Source organism: Dunckerocampus dactyliophorus, chromosome 20 (genome assembly GCF_027744805.1).
Source record: "Dunckerocampus dactyliophorus isolate RoL2022-P2 chromosome 20, RoL_Ddac_1.1, whole genome shotgun sequence".
NCBI classification, from domain to species: domain Eukaryota; kingdom Metazoa; phylum Chordata; class Actinopteri; order Syngnathiformes; family Syngnathidae; genus Dunckerocampus; species Dunckerocampus dactyliophorus.
Window position 1 is genome coordinate 14,893,219 of NC_072838.1, and position 21,184 is coordinate 14,914,402.

At 42.5% G+C, this 21,184-nt stretch overlaps 2 protein-coding genes across 17 annotated transcripts in view; one reads left to right on the plus strand and one right to left on the minus strand.

Moving 5' to 3' along the window:
* kiaa1522 (KIAA1522 ortholog) overlaps positions 1-9,562 on the minus strand; it is a 22,655-nt gene extending 13,093 nt beyond the window's left edge. For 5 of the 6 annotated variants that reach the window (XM_054764741.1, XM_054764737.1, XM_054764736.1 and 2 more), the window contains exons 1-2: positions 9,460-9,562; positions 9,073-9,392 (exon numbers count right to left, since the gene is read on the minus strand). In XM_054764741.1, coding sequence (XP_054620716.1) covers positions 9,073-9,307 — 235 coding nt within the window. In that variant the 5' untranslated portion in view covers positions 9,308-9,392; positions 9,460-9,562. Of the gene's footprint in view, positions 1-2,284; positions 2,771-9,072; positions 9,393-9,459 lie in introns of those variants that run through there. The other variant, XM_054764740.1, reaches the window with a different exon arrangement.
* sync (syncoilin, intermediate filament protein) overlaps positions 1-21,012 on the plus strand; it is a 23,372-nt gene extending 2,360 nt beyond the window's left edge. For 4 of the 11 annotated variants that reach the window (XM_054764753.1, XM_054764751.1, XM_054764752.1 and 1 more), the window contains 7 exons: positions 579-691; positions 1,643-1,716; positions 18,691-19,792; positions 19,857-20,068; positions 20,266-20,473; positions 20,537-20,661; positions 20,730-21,012. In XM_054764753.1, coding sequence (XP_054620728.1) covers positions 18,734-19,792; positions 19,857-20,068; positions 20,266-20,473; positions 20,537-20,661; positions 20,730-20,778 — 1,653 coding nt within the window. In that variant the 5' untranslated portion in view covers positions 579-691; positions 1,643-1,716; positions 18,691-18,733 and the 3' untranslated portion in view covers positions 20,779-21,012. The other 7 variants (XM_054764761.1, XM_054764759.1, XM_054764758.1 and 4 more) reach the window with 7 other exon arrangements.
* Positions 21,013-21,184: the final 172 nt, after the last annotated feature.

Below are 21,184 nucleotides of genomic sequence, written 5' to 3' on the forward strand. Positions count from 1 at the left end.
GGTATGACGCCTTAATTGAATTTTGCTGGTGAAGCAGGATGGCAGTTATCAGGCCACAACACTGAGCCTTTTATAGTGAAGACAGAGGAACATTGAAGCTGTACGACTGAGCGGCGGCACCATGACTTGTTGTACTTATCGTTATTACTAAACTATAGCTATTGTCGTCCAACAATGTCCAACACAGCCAAGATATGTTTTATGTCGTAGTTGTGAATCGTTTGAGGCTTTTCATTTGTGCAGGCGCTGTGTGAACCAAATGCGGACATGTTGAGTGTTGAAGAAATGTATGGCCCAAAATGAAAAAGTCTTCTCGTGATCTTCTTGAGCTCTCAGCAAGCAGTGAATGTCCTCTTCAAAGCTTATCCGGTCTTTGAAAGGCTTACACCACACTAACCCTGCAGGCTAATGGAATACACAATAACACGCCCATGCACAAGACACTCTGATACCGAAAATGACTGAGAAATCAGCTTGCAGCCTCCTCAAGCACAACATCTTTTCTTCCTCTCCGTGGTTTATTCCCCAGACTGGAGCCTTCTTTACATTCAACCGCCCTACTTCTGTCTTTCTTGCAGCGCCACGCTGTTTTGCAGTCAAAAGCAGAGGTACTCATGTTGATCTTCCTACATGGAAGTGACAGATTGGTGGAAGCGATGCATTCAAGGTCAAGGACATTCCAGCATGGAAGGCATGTTTCCATTGTTTTTTTCGGGGTACCAAAACAGAAACTTGAACTCAATTGCTGCATGCGTACACACTATTCCATAGATTACAATGTCTGTAAATGTCATTCAAGTGTAACAATAAGTTAACCCCTCTACTTGGGAATGAAGTTGTAATTTTACCAACGAAAAATTTGTGGTATCAGTTTTGAGAATGAAGAGAGAAACAAAAGTTTTAATATTAACAGAAAAATTCATTTTTTTCATGAATAAAATTGTGTTATTATTAGGACAAATGTGTATATAATCGGATAAGAAAATAGTGTAATATCTTAAGAAAAAATCATTGATAAAAACGTTATGAGAATGTCATGTAATAATAAAAATTACCAAAAGGTTGTAATATAATCAATAATTTGTAGTATGAGGACAAAAACACTTATTTAAATTATTTATTTTATTGAATTATGTATTATGGGCATTGGTTATTATTAAAATATGAATTTGATAGAACTGTAGGTGAAATACTACAAAAGAGTAAATGTCAATTTTACTGGAAGAAATGTTGCAATAAGAGAAAATCGTGTAACTTTATGATAATTACTTTGTTTACTATTACAAAAAAGAGGAGAATAAATTGCCGTATGAGTGGTCATGCATACACTTTTTAATGGTATTAATCCGTTCCGGGGTCAAACTGTCCGCATCATAACCACACAGGTGATATTATAGGTAGCATTCGATGCTTCCTAACTGGCATTCGAGTGTAAAAATAAGTTAACCAACGTAGCATCATCGCAATAACACCGCTTAAACTATATAGGCAATGTTTTAAGGAATATTTGATGCATTCTTCACTGTCATGCAAGTGTAAAAACAAGTTAAACGCTGTACTTCTTATATTATTTATTATATTATTATTTATTTTTTTTGCAGAAGTCATCCCATTGCTACTCAATTCCTTTTTTTCTTTTCAGGGCCCTGCTACCGAATGAGTCACTGGCTTGTGAGACAGCAGCAGCAGCAGGACTCTCAAGACTTGGTTACCAAGGTAAGTATACCAGTCTGGCTGCATGAGCGCTGCCGACACTGGGGAGCTGCGGTTCAGTGACGGAAACATGGATTCCAGCATTTACTGTGAAATGAACGGGGGAAGCGTGGCCCAAACAAAAGGACAGGTGCTTTGAGATCATTTTTTTTTAGAATTAATTATTTTAAAAATATGATGAAATATATTTAAGAAAAATTAAAATAGGTTTAATTTAAACATGTAAAATATCATATTTAAATAATAGCCACAAAAATGAAACGACTTAATAATAATAAGACAAGACAGTGGCAAAAAGACGTCAAGCAACATTATCAGCCAATCAGAGTGTGTCAGCGCTCCATAGCTGGCGTTAAAGCTGCATGTCTTGTGCTGATGGTTGCTTCAAGGACCGTTAGCACAGACATCAATGCTGGAGAAGATAAGCTGTGTTTGCTCCTGCAGGGATAACGCTGCTGCTAATAACACACACACACACTTGTCCAATAAGCAGGATGCATAAGGTCCTCCATCTTTATGTTATCTCAATAAACCAATCCCACACTTTCAAAAAACAAAAAACAAACCTTACCTGACTTCAGCTTGCCTGAGTGTCCAATCAGCCAGAAGCCTTTTGGTTTGTCCGTCTCCACCTTTTTCCTCTTCTGGACGCTGTTCCCCATGTTTGGGGGCAAACCCCTAAAGGCTGTCCACTATGTCCACCATCGCATGTGTTTTTCCCCAATGTCCCTGTGCTGATATCATTAGTGCTGAATCAGTGCTGCTCGTGTCACTGACATCATGGCTCTCAGGCAAGCATGATCCACAGTCAGAACCCTCCCAATAGTAGCGCTCATCCAGCTGCTGAGGAGACGGCAGCATCCCAAGCTCACTATGAAAAGTGTGTGTGTGTGTGTGTGTGTGTGTGTAGGCAGGCAGACAAGTGCCCCTCCCATTCTCTGCCTGCTTCCACTCCAAAGTGGAGCATTCACAGCTGATTGTACTGTCATGGAAGCTTGCAAAAGAAATGATTTACACGCGTGGCTGCGGCGCCTCACGGCATAAAACAGAGCTGCTTTTAATCAAGCAAAAGAGGGAATATATGACACAGGACCGGGAATGGTGCTTAATATCCCAACACGGATAGCAAATACACACTGTCCTAATAGGATTCGTCTGTTCCAGGGTCAAAACTGCCCCCCCCTTACATTCATGACTGTCACATGACGTCACACAAGTGTAAAAATAAGTTAACTACCTTAACGCCTGAATAAAACCTTGTTTAACTGTTCAGGTCGTGTTTTTATGCATCCCCGGCTGGCATTCAAGTGGAAAAATAAGTGTACTGTTGCACAATAAGACGAGATAAAAGTAAAATGACCTTAGCTACTATTTCATACAAGTGTAAGAATAAGTTAAGCCCTGTATGATAAGACCAGATAAAAGCAAAGCTAAAGTGAAATGACTCGTCCTTTGATGACGCGTAACATAGGCGGGGCACGAATGCAAAATTGTGGAGTTCATTTTCATTTATTGTGTGATTAGTTCATTCATCTATGACCGTCCCAGGCCTATCACACATAAAACAGCAAGGTGCTGTTTTTATAAAAGTGTAAAAATGAGTTGATATAAACGTTGTGGAGTATGCAACAACAACTTGTCACAATTCTCATCTTTTGTTATTGACTTACGGTCACTTTGGCCATATTGTACTGAGCAGCCGGCACGAAGACACTGCTGTGTGCTGCTTTTATCGCTTACCTTTGCCGCTTTCTAATTGTTAAGTTCAATTTCCTGTTCTATGGTAATCATCACACTTTTTGTCCTCTTTCATTCCAAATGAAAAGTCACACGGGGATGTGAATACTGTACATGTACTACCAGAAAAAATAAGACAAAGTTGCATCTTGCCTTAAATTCAAAGTGTTTGTATTCAAAAGGACGTTTTTGTGCTACTTTTGCCCAGTATGTGCTGTAGTAGAAGTGATGCCCGGTGTGTATGCGATGATGTCCAGAGTGCACTGCTAATCAATATAGCAGCACTCCACAACGAGGTCATGTTCTAGGAAACAGAAGACTCCTCATAGGAGCAAAATGGCAGAGAGCGAGAGGCAGAGCGGAGGAATGAAATCACCCCGATCACCCCCACATGATAAAAAGGCTCCCATAAAAAAAGCAGATTTACAGACCGAGCGGTAGTGAGGAGTGAGGAGCTGCAGCATGGTGAAGAATTTATAAACCCCCTCCACCCTTTATTTTTTATCGCTACAGGCGGGAGTCTTCAGAGATGCTGTTTGGATGTTTACCCCCTTAAGGAGTGAAATGACATCACGGTGCAGCATTAACATGGAGCACAACATCAGTACCACACCCAAAGTACATCACATGCACTCTCCAGCATTCTAGTAAGTGTGTGTGTGTGTGTGTGCCCCAGATACACTCTGATCAAAGCATAGCGACTCACTGTGCGAGCGTGCAGTCACACTTTACTGTGTGATGGTGAATGTCCTGGTAGTGGTTGTCAAGGTGACCACCACACTGCATCTAAGTGCCTTTATGTCATGGTTTCTCCGTGGTTATTATGTCTATGTGCAGCTTGCCCAATTAAGGGTAAAATCATAGATAAATAGCTATTGAGGATGAACTTAAATGACCTTGAATATTGTACAAGTCGACACAACAAGTCTTTGGCAAAAGCGGCTCGTATTACCACAGCACTGCCCTCCTGTGGCAAGGATGTGCTACTACAGCAAGAAAAAGGGCATTCAACAACTGGCATTTAACTAAATGCTACTACAAATAAATGAAAAAAAGCCTTAAAGGAGCAAACAATAAATATGACGATGATTATTATTATTATTGTTATTACTAGTAGTATTAGTATTATTGCTATATGATGTATAATTTAGCTTCTATTTTATTTATTTAATTTATTTAAAAAATATATGAATACATAAAATATTAGAAACATAAAACCTATAATAATTAAATTTTTTTGGTAAATGTTTTGCCCTTGTAGAATATCCATCCAGCCATCTTTGTCCCATTAGGGTCGCGGGTATGCTGGAGCCTATCCCAGCTGACTTACGGGGGAGAGGGGTTGTACACCCTGGAGTGGCCGCCAGCCAATCGCAGGGCACATATAGACAAACAACCATTATGGACAGTTTAGAGTCGCCAATTACCTAACATGCCAATATATTATCTGCATAATAAATAATAAATAGAACGTGATTATGAAAATAATATAAATATATATACATAAGTAGAGATTATAAATAAATAAGTAATTATAAAAAGAATGCAAAATAGAAAAATAAATTAGCAATCAAAATTATTGTTACTGTAGCCGAGATATAATTTGTGGAAAAAATTATTATTATTATTATTTTTTTCTTTAAAATTAATAATTAAGAAAATAACATGAATAAAACAAGCAATAAAGTCAAGACGAGCCTATCCTTGTCTTTGCCAACCAATAAAAGTGTAATAAAGGCAGACAGTGTTCAACAAGTGTACTAGCCTTACACAACACAGCCACACACACACACACACAGCATTATAGTAAATCAGTTGTATAGTACGGTATATATTTAGAATATATATTATATACGCATGCTGTGTTTACTGCCGTCTATTCCCATGTGATGTCTTGCAGCTGCGTCCGCCACATCAAACGCACCCCACGCTCTCTAAAACGACCCGCTTGCTCTCATTCTAGAAACCTCCTCAACACAATCCTGCACGTCCAACACGGCAAAATGAAAGCTTCTAAAGTTAGAAGTGTTAAATCACCATCCCTTTTATTTTTTTTTTATGGCTGATGTGATACGCGCGTGAAATCTTTTTACTTAAGACACAGGAGATAATGAGCAAGCATTGTTGGCTGACTGTATTGCTGCCATGGCAACAAGAAGCACCTCACCGTGCCGTCACCAGGGAGACCTCACCACTGAGATGGATGAGGGTTTGGAGGTATCTGCAGGTAAAATGACCTCCTTTATCAAAGTGTGTGTGCTGTGAATAATGTTTGTGAACTTTAACACACCTCCTTTTCTTTGCCAAAGTCTATTAAAGCAGCCCACAGCCTTTCTGTGGAGCTTGGCTTGTTTTTGTGCTTTTTATGGCCCGTAATGAAGCGCTTCACTCTTCAATTATTTTGGCTGAACTGTAATTGTGAATTTGCCGCTCACACAAACAAGCTCACTCGCGTTTTCATCTCAAGCCTATTGAATTGACTCACGTTTATTTCCTGTGCACGTGAGCGCAGCTATTTTTAAAAACCTGCTTTGTTTTTTGAGGCTTTTAAATACGCATACACCATCGGTGCCATGTGTGGCGCCCCCTGTGGCCAAAACGCTTCAGAACACATGCCAGCGTACGTGTAATACAGTTGTACAGTCATTGGACAAATGCGCTACGGCGGCCATGTTTTTCAACCAATCTTGCGCAAGTTCAGTCCCCAAAAGGTGTGTACCAAATTGCACGGTGATTCGGCTAAACACCCTTACGTTACAGTGGCTGTGAGAAATGTCGAGCCCATTTGACATAGTGGGGTTTAATAACAGCGCCGCCATGTGGTGTATTTACCAGAGAAATAATAGCACAGGCAACACAGTAGGGGTGCATGTTTTGACAATTTTTCACCCTTTTATGTGCAGCACCTATGGGATAGAAGCTTAAACAAACACATACAGGAACTAACAACTTTTTGTGTTGTCCCAAACACACACACACACACACACACACACACACACACACACACACACACACACACACACACACACAACAATGGCTACACAAACATGCCGAATGGCAGCGCTATGGTGCAAAATGACCTCACCAGTCAAAGATGAGCTGTGCTGGACAAACTGCATGCTGTGTGTGTGTGTGTGCAGGTGATGTCATTTGTGTGTGTATGATCTAAAAAAAAAAAAAAAAGAAATTCCCGCACCCCCACCTCGTAGTGTGACAGCAGCCCCATCACAAGCAGTCATATGCAGTCATGAATAGGTGTCTTCAATGTGGTCTCATTAAAAAAAAATTAAAAAAAAGAGTCCCCTCGAGGTCTGAATGGTCCTTTGTGATAGGCTCTAATCTCTCGTGTCCATCGCATAACTCCCACTGCGTGCACACAAACACTCAGGGATTGGGCGCATGAAAGAGTGCGGTAGTTTTTCATAGGAGAGGAATCTGTGTAAAGTGTAGCCAGAGAGGACATGGCGAGCTTTGGACCGAGCCACCGGTGCCAGGATGACAGCGTGAGTCAACACAAAGACATGTTTTACTTTAGAGCCGTGTGCATCTTTTTAGCACGCAAGAAGCTTCTTTCCACTTGCTTCTTTTGTGTCATAAAAGAAGAAAAGCCACACATTGTTGATGTTAAAGTTAAACCATAGAAGAAGAATGGTGCGTGTCTGCGTTGCATTGATGTTACAACGTTACGCCTGTTTATGCTAAACATCCATCCATTTCCTGTAGCGCTTGTCCTCATTAGGGTTGCGGGTAGGCTGGAGCCTACCCTGGCTGTCTTTTCGGGCGACAGGCAGGGTACACCCTGGGCTGGTCATTTCTTGAACACATTTGTCGCTCAGGACAAAAGGTGCCCGCTTCCCAAAAACGGCAGTGGAAAAAAATATATTATTATTTTCCACTTTAAACAAGTCTTAATGCTTTTTGTATCAACAAAACCCCCCAAAAACTAAGTATTTGCTTATTATTTATTTATTTTTACGGCCTGAGATGGATCAATAATTGTCAATAATATTGATTTGTACAAACAAACAAAAGAAAACTGACATTCAATTTGCTAGTGACAAAAATGGTCAGTTTCCCAAAAAACTGCTGTAAAAATATTATTTATTTATTGGATTTTTCCTTTAAACGGGTCTATCTTTTAAAGCTACTTCAGTCTAAAATATACACTTCAGATAAGAATGACAATAGGCATCACTTGTGGGGAAGAAAACCTAAAACTAACTAAAATCACACACTTTTTATTTATTTTTTTTACATACACCCTATTATCCAACATCAATAGCAACACAGTAATGCAGAAAATGCAGAAAACAGTAATGCGAAAAAATGACAGCCAGTAGTCCAAATTGAAATTTTAACATAAAGGCTTGTTGGTGTTAAGTTAAACGTTGGATCAAAACAACGGGACATTTGTTGTCATTAGGAACAAATGTGTCACTTCTTGTGTAACTCTGCCATTTTAGGTGAATTTGGATTAAAAAAAAAATTCTCTGGCAAATTTGGCCTGAGTTCATTCAACACAGCCAAAATTATGACGGAGTATTAGGGCCACCTTGAAAAAAATTGGAGCTTTCCAGAATAGAAGTTGTAAATTTACAAGAAAAAAGTTGTAATTTTACAAAAAAAAGTTGTGAATTTACGAGAAAAGAAGTTTTTCTTTTTCTCCGCTTTTTTGTCTTCTAACGCCTCCATTTTTCAACCGGTTTAAACCGTTCAAGCATCAAATCGTTCAGCTCAATAGTGTGCTGCCTATTCCCTGATTTTTCCAAAAATTCCACAAAAGTTTGCCCATTGAAAATGAACGGAAATGATAAAAGAGCAGCAGCTGTGGGTGTGACTATGGATGCAGAGCAGGGGTGACAAAATGGCTTGAAAATTTAACGAAAACAAACAAACTGAATGGCACAAAATCTACAAACGGCAGAAACCTCTTCTTCTTGGATTGTTTTGATAGTTGACCATAGTTTCAAATGCACTCTACCGACACCTACAGGGCATGAGCGGAACAGCAACACAACCACACTGCTCGTAACTTATAATGAATAACCAACACAGCCTTCATGAAGTCGTCATAGTGAGCTAAATTGAACTTTCCTACACTTTCTGTCAAATGAAATTCACTTTTAAATGTGTCTTGGACAAGCTTAGAAGACCTGTCAGGCCGTGAGAACAACAACATCGCCGTATTAAAATACTCCTCACTGACAAACAAATATGGTTCCCATGCATTCACACCAGCCTCTCTGACCACATCCTTTGAAGGGGGCTTGGGTGGTGTTTTGTCACCACGGTGCCCAAAAGTCCCCCTCCATCACCTCCCCGCTCCACTAGCATGTGGGAGAAGTGATCACGTTAAAAAGTCAACTGACAAGAGAAATGGGTGGCTTTCGAGGTGGAACAAAAACAGGAAGTGGCCACAGTAATCTCTGTGCTGTCGGGCGAAGCGAACGCCTCAGCAAATTTAGGATTATAGAGCTCTGTGTGCGTTGACACGCGTGCGCGCCGAGGTCAAGGGGTTACGTTTTTACAAAAGTACTGGGACAGAATTAAGAGCTCTTTCCTCCTGCTCATCGTCATCATTCCCTACCTCTGAAGCTCAGCTTGTGAAGAAACGTGCCTCACCTTTTGCAGCGTCATGATGCTGGAGTACGTCTGTCATTATCACCGCTCCGCTATCAACGTTCTTCTTCTTCTTCTTCTTCTCTTTCTTCTTCTTCTGGCTGCTCCTCAACCAGCTGAAGGCCTGTCCCAGGGTGCTTCCCGACTTCCTGTGCCCACGCTGAGCCCTCACCTCGCGGCCTATGATCTCTGTGATGTCCCTGGGCACCAGATCGCCCGTAGACCTCCTCCGGGACATCGTGGAGGCTGGGCCAGGGGAGTCAGTTTAGTGTCCACGCCGTTTCTGACTTTTCTGTCCTTCTTCTGTCCTGCTTTGTCACCACCTGGGACATCAATGAGATGAGCATGTTGGAAGAGAAACAGAGCAAAGTAAAAGACATGCACACTTACTTAGCGTGCACTAGCCCACTCTGTAGCTCTTCACGCTCGTGTTTCAGCCTTGTGGAGCGTGTGCCCGTGTGGGACTGAAGTTCCATCATTCCCTCCCTCTGTGCAAAAGCCAGCCTCTCCTCTTCCTCCTCCTCCTCCTCCTCCTCCTCCCACTGTCCACCGCTCCAATCCAGCCTCTTTTTGCACTCCTGGCAAGCCCTACACGCTGCCTTTTAAGCTATTTTGTGCTAGTTTGTACGCCAGGTTCCCTCAAGGTAATAATGCCTGGGTGTCACCACAGATAAGTTTCATTTTGTGGTGGACTTGGGACAAGTCACCTAATGCAGCTGGCTGTGCGTGTGTGTGCGTGTGTGTCATGGACTTGTGAGACTTGCTCATCTGGTTTGCATGTGGACAAGACCCACCGGGGTGAGAGAGAGGGAGGTCCTGCAGATGATGGAAAATTGGACACACAGCATGCATACAGTATATAAAATACTAGAAGTGAGACTGGATATACTTTAGAGTAGTCAGAGTACAGTTTGTACGGCAGTATAGATGTACTATTCACTGAAAATGACTCCATATGCACCCCCATTATTGTAAGATACTTTATTCTGCAGACTGTTACAGTGGTGATACGTGATGAATTCTGTACACATCAGTTTGGATTATGCAAAAACGTCTTACTTAAAGAACCTACAATAAGAACCAATCAAATTTCATGTGGATTCACATTACGTTGACTCTGCAGGATGTTATTGTCGCAAAAAATGCAATTTTCCAGAAGTTTTCAATGAATACTGCATGAAAAAGAGCAATGCAGGAATAAGCAACGGGCGTACACATCGGTGTGGATCCAAATCTACAATGTTTGGCCTTGGTGGAGGTTAGGGCTCTACCGCCTGCCGTTCTGGTTCATGTTGGAATGATATAGCAATTTTTTTTGGAGTCACATTTCATGAAGTTAGGTGTTTTAATAAATCCACGGCGATTAGAAAAAAAACACAAAACAGTGAAACTTCTAAACAGGAGGGCTTCTAGAGAGCTTCAACCCCTCATTTTTGGGAAGAATATGCCTCAAAAGTTGGCTTTTTTGTGACATCGCCACAGAAGGGCAAAGAGGAAACGTGTGTTGGTAACCATAGAACCGGAAATGGCTCAGTACAATAACATGTGGTTTACGTGACAATCAAATGAAGTGCAAGTAATTTTGTTTTTGTTTAGTTTTATTGAGTCAAGTTGTACAAAAGATGTTTTTAAACTGTAGGACGGTTTGGAAAGCTAAAATGTTCCTTAAAACATTGCCTGGCTTTATGATGGTTATTTGCCATTGTATGGTATGTTCTGTCTGGCAATGGCAACTAATTTTGGTTTATTTTAGTTGTATTGAGTTGTTTTTTTTTTCAATTTATTTTTGGACTTGTATGGAAGTTTGAAAAAACAAAATGCTACTTAAAACATTGCCTGGACAGTTAATTAAGTTTTTATGACGACGAACAGATTATTTAAATTCTGATGACGGAATAGATTATGACAAATCGTGTTGATTCGGAAGGTTTTAAGGCTTTGGCAGCCCCCTCCTACAAATTCTATGACCTCTGGGACGAGAAATCCTTATTGTGTACGGATGGACCCCCTTTTCTGTAGTATGACAGCATTTGAGATGAGAAAACATGGCTCGAACGCCTTTCCAACACATGACATGAACTATTTGGGCTGCAGGAATTCCTGCGAGGGTGTGGCTGTGGCCGAGTTGTTCTGGATCGGACAAAAACAGGCTGCAGCTTTCCATCGCTCCCTCTGTTGTCCCTCACTCCCTCTGTCTGCCGAGGATAAGCGCATCTGTTTTCCGTCCGTCCCTACATGAAGCCCTGACGTCAGCGGTGACCCCTACGGAAAGCCGAGGACGCCTGTCAGTTTGTTATCAAAACAACGGTGTTAATTAAGAGCACAAGTACAAAGTCGGTCAAGTTGGGAAGCTGTCAAAACTGCTGATCCTACTTTTTCTTTAACGTGTACATGTATTTGTAGCTCCCCCAGTGTTGCCGTGACAACACTGATGTCAGGGTATGTTGTTCATGTGTTTTGGCAAGTCTTGGCTCAGGGTGGGAGGGGGATTGTAGTTTACATGACGTTATGTTCAGGGATTTTCTGATCCAACACACTTGCACAATCACGGGGATTAGGAGAAGAGCAGTGTGACACTCTCACATCGACTTTTTCAGGGGGGTTTTGTGGGTCGGGACTCGATGTCCCACCGAGAGGAGGCCACAAAAGTGTCTGCATGTCCTCTTCTTTCCTCCCTCTAACTGTCATCATCACCCGAAAGATATGCTTGGGTCTTTCTGAGGACACACCCGTGGTCACAATTGTGGTGTTTTAAACAGCTTAGAAAGGGTGGTCCCCACAAGTGACACTTGTTCCTCATATAACTTGAAACCCAGTCAGACTTTAAACGTTATGATGTTGTGTTACATACAGCATACAGACGTCCCATGCCTCATTGCATCGAAAACCTGTTTATGGCTTTACAAATACTGTTTTTATCACTATTAGAGCCCTGGAGACATGGAATAACACCCCGTGGTCACCTTTAAATTTGTATTATTCTTTGTTTACACTACATAGCGCAACTCTTACGTGCAGGCTACGGGATCACTGCAGGGGCACCAGAGACGGCTGCCATCGAGCAATGTTCGAACCACAGAGGGGCGAGGAACCACCGTATACATTTTATATTTGCATTTGAAATTATAAGCAGGGTTCGTGACACATGTTAGACATTTTTACAGTCAAAGAAAAATAAATCAAAATTTGTCTTATTCAGATTTTAGGCGCCAAAAGTACTACATGTGAGGCTGTACTGGAAAAAAAGCAAACCAATTGAGGCTATTTTTTTAAGGTGAAAGGTAAACACAAGTATTTAAAACCTATTTAAATCATACCCTGGACTCCACTTTTCTAGACATCAAATGTATTTTTATTTTTAAAATAGCCCTTCTAAAACACGTATTTCATGTTTTATACACACAATGAAATGTGCAAGATGTATTTCAGAGCACAAAAAAGTTCATGTATAAAAGTCATACATCTACCAAGGAATATGTTTTTAAAATGTTTTTATTTCTAACTCATACAACAAGTCAGACATTTATATATTTTAATATCATTTCTCAGCTATACATTGGATATGTTTGTATTTTTTTTTATTAAGTTGAAAACACACGTTGCACAGTGTTAGCCACTTTTGTGTCATTTTCAGCTAAAATAATGCCAGTCAGGCAGATAAAAATTCTATTTAACCCATCATTTAGCCAGGATATGAATACATTTTACCAGTACATACTTGTATTCTTTATTTGAATAATATAGAAACAGTTAATAAAAAAAATAAAGATTATGATCTAGTGCCATTTAGTGGACAAAATGAGAAGTACACCTTTTAATGGCAACCTGTCAGAAATGGTTTCTGAACTGCCATTCCAAAAAGAAATTGTTGTCATTACTTTAAAAAGATTTTGCAGTTGAAGAGCACCTGTCACCTTAACACCTGCTTTGCCTCCTTGTTCCCCCAAGTTACCTCCGTTAGGCTGGGAGGGGTCTTTCAGAAGCACCTGTCCTGCTATTGTCGGGGTCACAAGTTTAAGGTAAACCAATCCTCCCATTGGAAGCAGCCAGAAAAGTACAGGCGAGCTATTTAAAGACTGCTTGATAACGAGGAGGCATGGATGGAATCCTGCAGCTTGATGTCTATCGTCGTCATCAACACACAAGCGCACAGATAACTGGTTTTCTTCTTACGTTTGTGGCGCCCCCTATGGGTTGTTTTAAAAATGCTTTGAAAGGCATGCTAGCATACGTATAATGCAGTTCTATTCAAGGTTTTAGCATTATTAGACAAATGGCTAGTGACTTATGGATAATTAGTCGCCAAGTAAGTAAGACCTGTTGATTGATGGCGGCCATGTTTGTCAAACAATCTTGATCAAATTGTACACACGTGCTTGTCAGTCAGCTAAAGGCGTAAGCCAAATTTCGGGGCGATTTTAGACCAATCTAGTCTTGTTTCCGAGTAAATGCAACCCCTCCTGCTGTGCCTCTTTTTTTCTGGCCCGGCCTTGTGTTTATTAATAAACCTAAACAGATTTGAGGTAGTCATAGCCACACATAGCTGCACGCTGACTGGATGAGTTAGAGCGAGCGAGAGAGAGAGAGACGGGTGGCAGGCTGGGTCTTTATACCCTGTTTGCCCCCTCCTCCCCACCCCATGCTCTTTTTACACCCCCCACATTCTGCTTTGTCATTTGTGACGGCTTCATCCACCAACAGCGGAGGTTTGCAGCTGCAAGGCAAAGTAAGTCGTGTTTATGATTGTAGTGTGAAACTTCCCTGTGAAGTCATTAGAGTACTGTATAGCAGAAACAGTTCTACATGCCGTTTGCTTAAATATGCTTACGAAATAGGCCAGGAGGGGATGGTATGTGCCTGCAGCTTGTGCCTTCACAGCCTCAACACAGCTGGCGTGCCTTTTTGAGACATAAATGACTTTTTGTGACTTGGTGCTTGTGTAACGGATGCCGGCTAGTGTGGCTGTGCTATAGCACCTTGCGTAAACCTCACTCCCCTTAACAGCTGCGCTGGAGGGTGTGTTAACATCCCGGGGCTTTTGGCTCACCGGCGAGCGCTGCTCAACTTGACTCTGAGTGTCAGCGTGTGCCTGGCTGGACCACGTGGGATGACCACTGTTACACTCAGGTTAGGCGATACTGCATTTACTTGGTATGATACCATTACTGATACCAATACTTTTTACTTGAAATTCAATCTTATTGAATGAGCATGTGATGGCTGCCTTTAATTTGTTGATTGTGATTCTATTCAGAATAAAACACAACACACAGATGTTCATCAAAGCCAATTTTATTTGTATAGCATGCCACAAGACACCCAACTCGCGAGACGAGACGATGCACGAGATTGTGTCCACGGGGACGAGATGAGATTTTAACATTAATTCGAACAAATCCGGCATACTGGCTTGTTGGTGTTGATCACTTTGCTTATTATTAATATTCCCATACGGGGGCTGTGGCTTTTGGCCTTCCAGTCATCTTTTTTCCTCCTAATTTCTCGTACATTACCTTGCATTGCGCCTCATGAGACGTCCTTGCTGCACCGTGCGTGTGTGTGTGTGTGTGTGTGTGTGTGTGTGTGTGTGTGTATGCTAACTGCCCGCCTCCCCCCACAGAGACAACGTGACTGTATGACTGACAAGAGGTCTCACTCCGTTGTTCTATGGAACGCAGTTGTTCTGTAAAGCATCTAGGTGCTGAACCAATGCACAGAGTGAACGCTCTTCTTGCCTGTTTGGAGAAGGGAGACGAGGAAAACAGACGCACATGCACATGGCAATATATGGAGGCCAGCAAAATGACCGTGTTGATTTTCATTTATTGTATTAATTAGGTGGCATTGAAATTACAGCACATGTTCTCGCAAGGCGTAGTTCACATGGAGCAGGCCTAGAACCATGCTCCTCGTTCATTAAAGACAACCACCCTAATGCCGCATGAGCAAGCATTTGGTGACGGTGGGGAGGAAAAACTCTCTTCCCGGGGAGAAACCTTGAACAGAACCCAGATTCTGACATGTGGGGAGTCGTTTGAATTATGAACACACTTATTTGTGAACACTTTAAGACAAGACAACAAAATAATGCAGTTATTCACTTTTATGACATCATAACGGTCAAACCTCCCGTTTTCACCTGGAAGCTACCGCATGTGGAAACTCTGGTGGGAGACCAGAATTTCCTTAATTTTCCCTTATTTTCTGGAAAAATTTCCTTATTTTCAAATGTAAATGTTGACTCCTATGCAATTGTGCAGCGCAAACTGACGAAACAAAAGCAAAAACTACTACTAGCTGTCAATCAAATGGCGTTTTGCCCCCAAACCTCTGCTGCGTCCAAAACTAGCATTCTCTGAGTTTGTAAACAATATAGAAATATAAGAATATCAGTGTTGTAACAACATGAACAAGTCAAAAACTATTGAGATCTCCACACTAGTATTGATTCAATACTGGTATCCATACTATTGATATTTGGATGGATCCCTCCACCCTTCTTGGTGCATGGTGGCAGTGCAATGTTGTGATAATCTAACACTAAGAGGCCACGTGTTGGCGCTCCTGTTAATCGTCCTGTTAGTGCATGTGTAACAACATGAGTGGTCCTGTTTGTTTCTAGCAGGGTCAGCTGTTGTTGGAATAACCCATGCCGGTCCACTCCCATGCCTGCCATCTCTTCATCCCTAGATGACGGATGGGAACGACATATGAAGCCATTTTCACTGCTTATGGAAAGACACGCTGGTGGGCAGCTGTAACCATAATTGAAATGTAAGACAGACAAGATGACTCTTGGCGGAATTCACACAGTAGAGTGGAACCTCGGTTATCGCACGCCCCGGCTGGCGTGTTTAGCAAATCTAAGCCAAATTTTTGCCTCGGTTTGTGTGCATTTTCTGGCTTGTCTTGTTATTAATACACTGCTTGTGTTCTCAATGTATTTTTTTTTCATCCCTAAACGTCCTTCTTAGCATCCTGTTAGCTTGCTACTTGGAAACATGAAAACAGGAACTGAAAGTCAGCTCTGTCGCCCATCTATGACGTCATCAGCGGTTGACTGTGTAGTTCTTTGCTAACTAACACAGTTATGCCACAAGTCACAACAATGTTAGATTCAAGAGAGTTTTATTGTCATGTGCATAGTACAGCAGCAGTTATACCATGCAATGAAAATCTTATTCTGTTCATTCTCCCAAGAAAAGAAAGAAAACAAATGAAAGAATAAGAACATAAGAAACATAAACACATAAACATATATACCAATAAATTAAGCAACAACAACAGAAGAGACATTAATACAAGTAAATAATACAAATAAATAAATAAATAAAGTGCTATGAGTGTGTGCGTGTGTTGCGTGCGGCGTGTGCGAGTGCTTCGTTGAGGAGCCTGATGGCCTGTGGGTAAAAGCTGTTTGCCAGCCTTGTGGTCCTGGACTTGGTGGTGGACTTAAAGCAGGTCGGTACAGATGCTTGTGCAAGCGACAGGTTAAATATGTCAGCAAGCACATCAGCTAGCTCTGATGAGCAAACCCGAAGTGCACGTCCTGAGATGTTGTCTGGCCCTGCTGCTTTTCGTGGGTTTGTTTTGTTTAGAACCCTGCGCACATCAGCTGATGTCACCATGAGAGGTGAGTCCTGTGTGCTCCCCAGGTTCAGCCACCCTCTCTGCTCATCAGGAGTTTGGGTGTCAAAGCGGGCATAGAACTCATTCAACTCATCAGGAAGTGTGGTTTGGCTGGACGTGGCTACGCTACTCTGCTGTCGATAGTCTGTGATGTGCTGGAGCCCCGCCCACATGCGCCGAGGGTCTGAGGTGGAATAGTAGCCCTCCAGCTTCTGTCTGTACTGTCTTTTGGCCTCTCGTATGGACCTCCTCAGGTCATATCTGGCCTTTTTGTAGTCATCAGCGGTGCCCATGACAAATGCAGTCGAACGAGCACGTAGCTTAGCCCTTACATCACAGTTCATCCACTGTTTTTGGTTAGGGTATTTTCTGTAATACTTGGTGGTGGTAACAGTCTCTATACATGTGCTAATGTAGCCAGTAACAGCAGAAGCATATTCATCCAAGTCAACAGTACAATCTTCCCTCCCCGCTGCAGTTTTAAACACATCCCAGTTTGTGCAGCCAAAGCAGTCCTGAAGTACTTGATCAGTTTCTTCATTCCATACTTTAACTGCTGTACTTACAGGGGGAGCTTTTTTAAGAAGTTGTCTGTATGTTGGATAAAGGAATATAGAGATGTGGTCGGCCTTTCCAAAGTGGGGTCTTGGAACAGCCTTCAAAGCACCTTTCATGTTGCAGTAGACTTGGTCCAGGATGTTATTTTCCCTTGTGGGAAAGCTCACATGCTGGTAATATTTGGGGAGGACAGTCTTGAGGTTACAGTGGTTGAAATCGCCAGATATAATAAATACAGCGTCTGGGTGTTTGGTCTCGTGTTTATCAATGATGTCATGCAGGAGGCCTAGTGCATTAGCAGTGTTAGCTCGTGGTGGGATGTAAACAGCAGTTAAATACACAGCGCTAAACTCACGAGGTAAATAAAAAGGTCTGCATTTCACCATCAGCAGCTCAATGTCCTGCGAGCAGTACTTTTCCATCGTCTGTACGTCTGTGCACCACCGTTTGTTTACGTAAACACAGACGCCGCCACCTCTGTGTTTACCAGACGCTAAAGTCCGATCTCCCCGGTAAGCAGCAAATGATTCCAACTGGATCGCCGAGTCCGGTATATCCTCCGTCAGCCAGGTTTCTGTGAAGGTGAGGACACAGCATTCCCTGATCTCACGTTGAGCTGTAATCCTTGCTCGTAGTTCGTCCATCTTGTTTTCAAGAGAGCGGACGTTGGCTAGCAGCAGGCTTGGTAGCGGTGGCCTCGTCGCTCTAGCTTTTAGCCTAGCATGCAGGCCGGCTCGCTTGCCTCGTTTACGCCTCGGATGCTTTGCTCGCCGGGTATTCAGCTCACCAGGTCCGCAGGCTGCTGCGTTCTCCCGGCGCAGAAGAAAGGCAAAGTCTGAGAGGCTAAATGAAGGTTCATGGTGAACCCTGCCGATGTTCAAAAGTGTCTCTCTGTTGTAATGTACTGCGTGAGTGTGTTGAATGTCCAAAATGAACAATAAAATAGCAAAAAATAGAAAAACACGGGAGAGTGTCACAGAGACGTCTGCCACGGAGGGCGCCATCTTTGATCAGGACGTGTTAACACGTTTTTATAATTTTACAAGCATAAAACTACTTTAAATTCATATAAATGATGAATGAAAGGGATAAATGAACATTTATGGTTACTTTTACCTTCTTTGAAGATGTGAGACAAAGCCACAACGTGGCAGCGAGATCATCGCGGACCCCGCCCTTCGGGTTTTGCCATGAGTTATTTCTTGAATTCAGGAGTGTTGCTCACCTTCTTAATCAAAATGCGGGAACTTGAAACTTTCTTTGGCTACATTTTGGGTTATTTTACAGCTGTGATCAAAAGAAAAGCAGAGACTTGAGGTGACCTGGGCCTCTTGCTACTTTTTGTGTCATGTACAGCTCAGATAAACCCATTCCCAAATTAAAAATGTACCTTTATGTCAAAAGGAGTGTCTGACGTGTCTTTTATTTCAACAGGGGATGCATTATGAAGTATACTTAAAAACTTCAAAGGGCAGCAATGGAGGGCGACGAGTTGAAGCCTCTCTTCATCCACGAAGAAGACAACAATGAGGATCCGGATAGACCTGACATGGATCCCAGAGAGGAGAGCAACCATTCTGGGTTTACTTTTACAAGCTGTTCATCGGTGTTCCTTGGGCCATACTTACAGGAGATGGATGACTTACTTAGGAGCTGCGAAGACATTGCAGGCATTTCTTTTGATTCTCACCTCTCTGGGGAGTCGGAAGCGAGTGAGAGGAAAGACAGCGAATGGGAAACTCCATATTTTTCCACAAGCTGCACGGAAACCTCCATGGATAAAACAGAACTGTCTCACAGAGGCGTGGATGTTCCTCTTCAGGCAGACCTGCCTCTCACTTTGGCGGGGAGCCAGCTGAGCGACACCATGGTGGAGTACGAGGGTCGGCTGTTGGGGATGTTGGCCATGCTGGAGAACTGCATGGAAGAGGTCGGAAGTGACTGTGAGGCCGATACGAGTCAAGAGTATGTACATGTGAAGAATGGGAGTGAAGGAAACCACTCACAGGAGCTTCCGTACAGCTATGAAAGGTCTGGAGAAAAAAAAGTAAATGACACATCTCAATCACCGTTGAGGATTGATAGCAGGAATTTGAAGTCTGGAGCGGACGGATTTGAAGCGCTGAGGTCTCAAATGGAGGAGTGCATCCAGGAGGTACAGTGCTTGGAGAGCAGGAGAAAGGAATTACTCTCAGAGGTGCTGGACCTGCGACGGCAGAAAGGCCCGGAAGCAGAAGAAGAGAAGCAACAAGTCATGGAGGATGACGTTTTAAGCAAGGTGACCCAGTTGATGACCCTGCTTCAAAAGGAGGAGGAGGCCTGGAGAGAGGAGCGGAAGAGGGAGATTGGTAGCTTGAGGTCTGAAAGAGCCGAGGAGGAGCGGCGAGTATGGAAGCTGAACCTGGAGACGCAGGAGATGCGCGACGAGCTCCGAAAGCTGAAGCGGCAGCTGTTCGCCACGGCTAAGGAGAGTGCGCACGCCCAGGCAGCCTTGAACAAGCAACGCCATGAGATGGAGCTCCTAAAGAGACAGGAGGTAGGACATCTTAAACTTATCATGACATTTCCCTTTGTAAGTCTCACCCACTGCATAACTGCAGGAGAACCTGCAGAACCTGGTCCTCCAGATGACAGATGAGGGTGTGCAGCTGAAGCTAACCCACAAGCAACATCTCTTGGATTTCCAAGCTGAGATTCACAAGCACGGCACCAACCGCACCTCCAATATAACACAGGAGGAGTTGTGCAAGAGGCACTCCCATGGGGATGTCCAGCAGTACCTGCAGGGCAGCCTGACAGCCCTTGAAAACAGGTAGTCACATGATTGTGGCGCCCCCCAATGGGTTGTACTTAAAATGCTTTGGAAAACACGTAAGACAGACGTCAGACAAATGTGTATTGACTTATGGGCTATCAAATCCGTGCCCCTGCCCTTTTTTCAACCGATCTTGCTCAAATTTTACACATGTGCTCGCCAGACCCCTAAAGATGTGTACCAAAATTTCTCAGGTATGAGCCTATGTTGCTGGCTTTGCTAAAGAGGAAAGAGACAACAACAAGATCTTTTGCAAAGGCCAAAGACCAAGCGCAGGAACTCAGGACTCAGTTAAGACCCCTGCGGGATGAGTTGCAAAAACTGGAGCTCCAAAGAGCTTGCTTGGAGGAGAAACTGAAACTCACCCACATACAGAGGAGAGAGGATGCTGGGCACTATGAGGTGAATAAATGGAGCGGGCATGTTGTCCTAAAAAACATTTCAAGTATTGTTTTTTTATATTAGGAGACCATCCGCCATCTGGAGGAGAGCAGCAGAGACTTGAAGATGGAGTTGATAATACAGAAAAGAAAAAACAAAAAAGCAGCAGAGATGACAGATCTCCTGTCCAAGCAGATCCTCTTTTATAGGTGAAATTGCTTAATGGATTCTACAGCATAATCAATCTCTACATTTCACATATTCTTCTTTCTCACAGGTCTGATTCTGGAGACAAGCACAAGTTTGAACACAAAGAGGAAACATGAAAAGTGCGGTGACGGTCCTTTCAATAGTGGCTGTACAATGCACTTTAGATAAATTGATTGTTACACATTTGGGTGATTGTGTGTGTGTGTGTGTGTGTGTGTGTGTGTGTGTGTGTGTGTATATATATATATATATATATATATATATATTTGTATTGTATTTCTCATCCCTCGGAGCGAGTGGCCATTTTGATTAATGTCTGCTGTTGGAACACAACGCATGGAAAGTAATGAAGTGTTATTTTTTAATAAACTTGTGAATTAATCGTTTGGCAGACAAATGTCCTGTCCTCTCACTTTGTTTTTTTTTTTAATTGAGACTGTTTTTTTATACAACAATTTCTCATGAGATCCTACTTTTACAGAGCGTGTATTGGTGAGTTATAACACCACATATGTTTCTCTT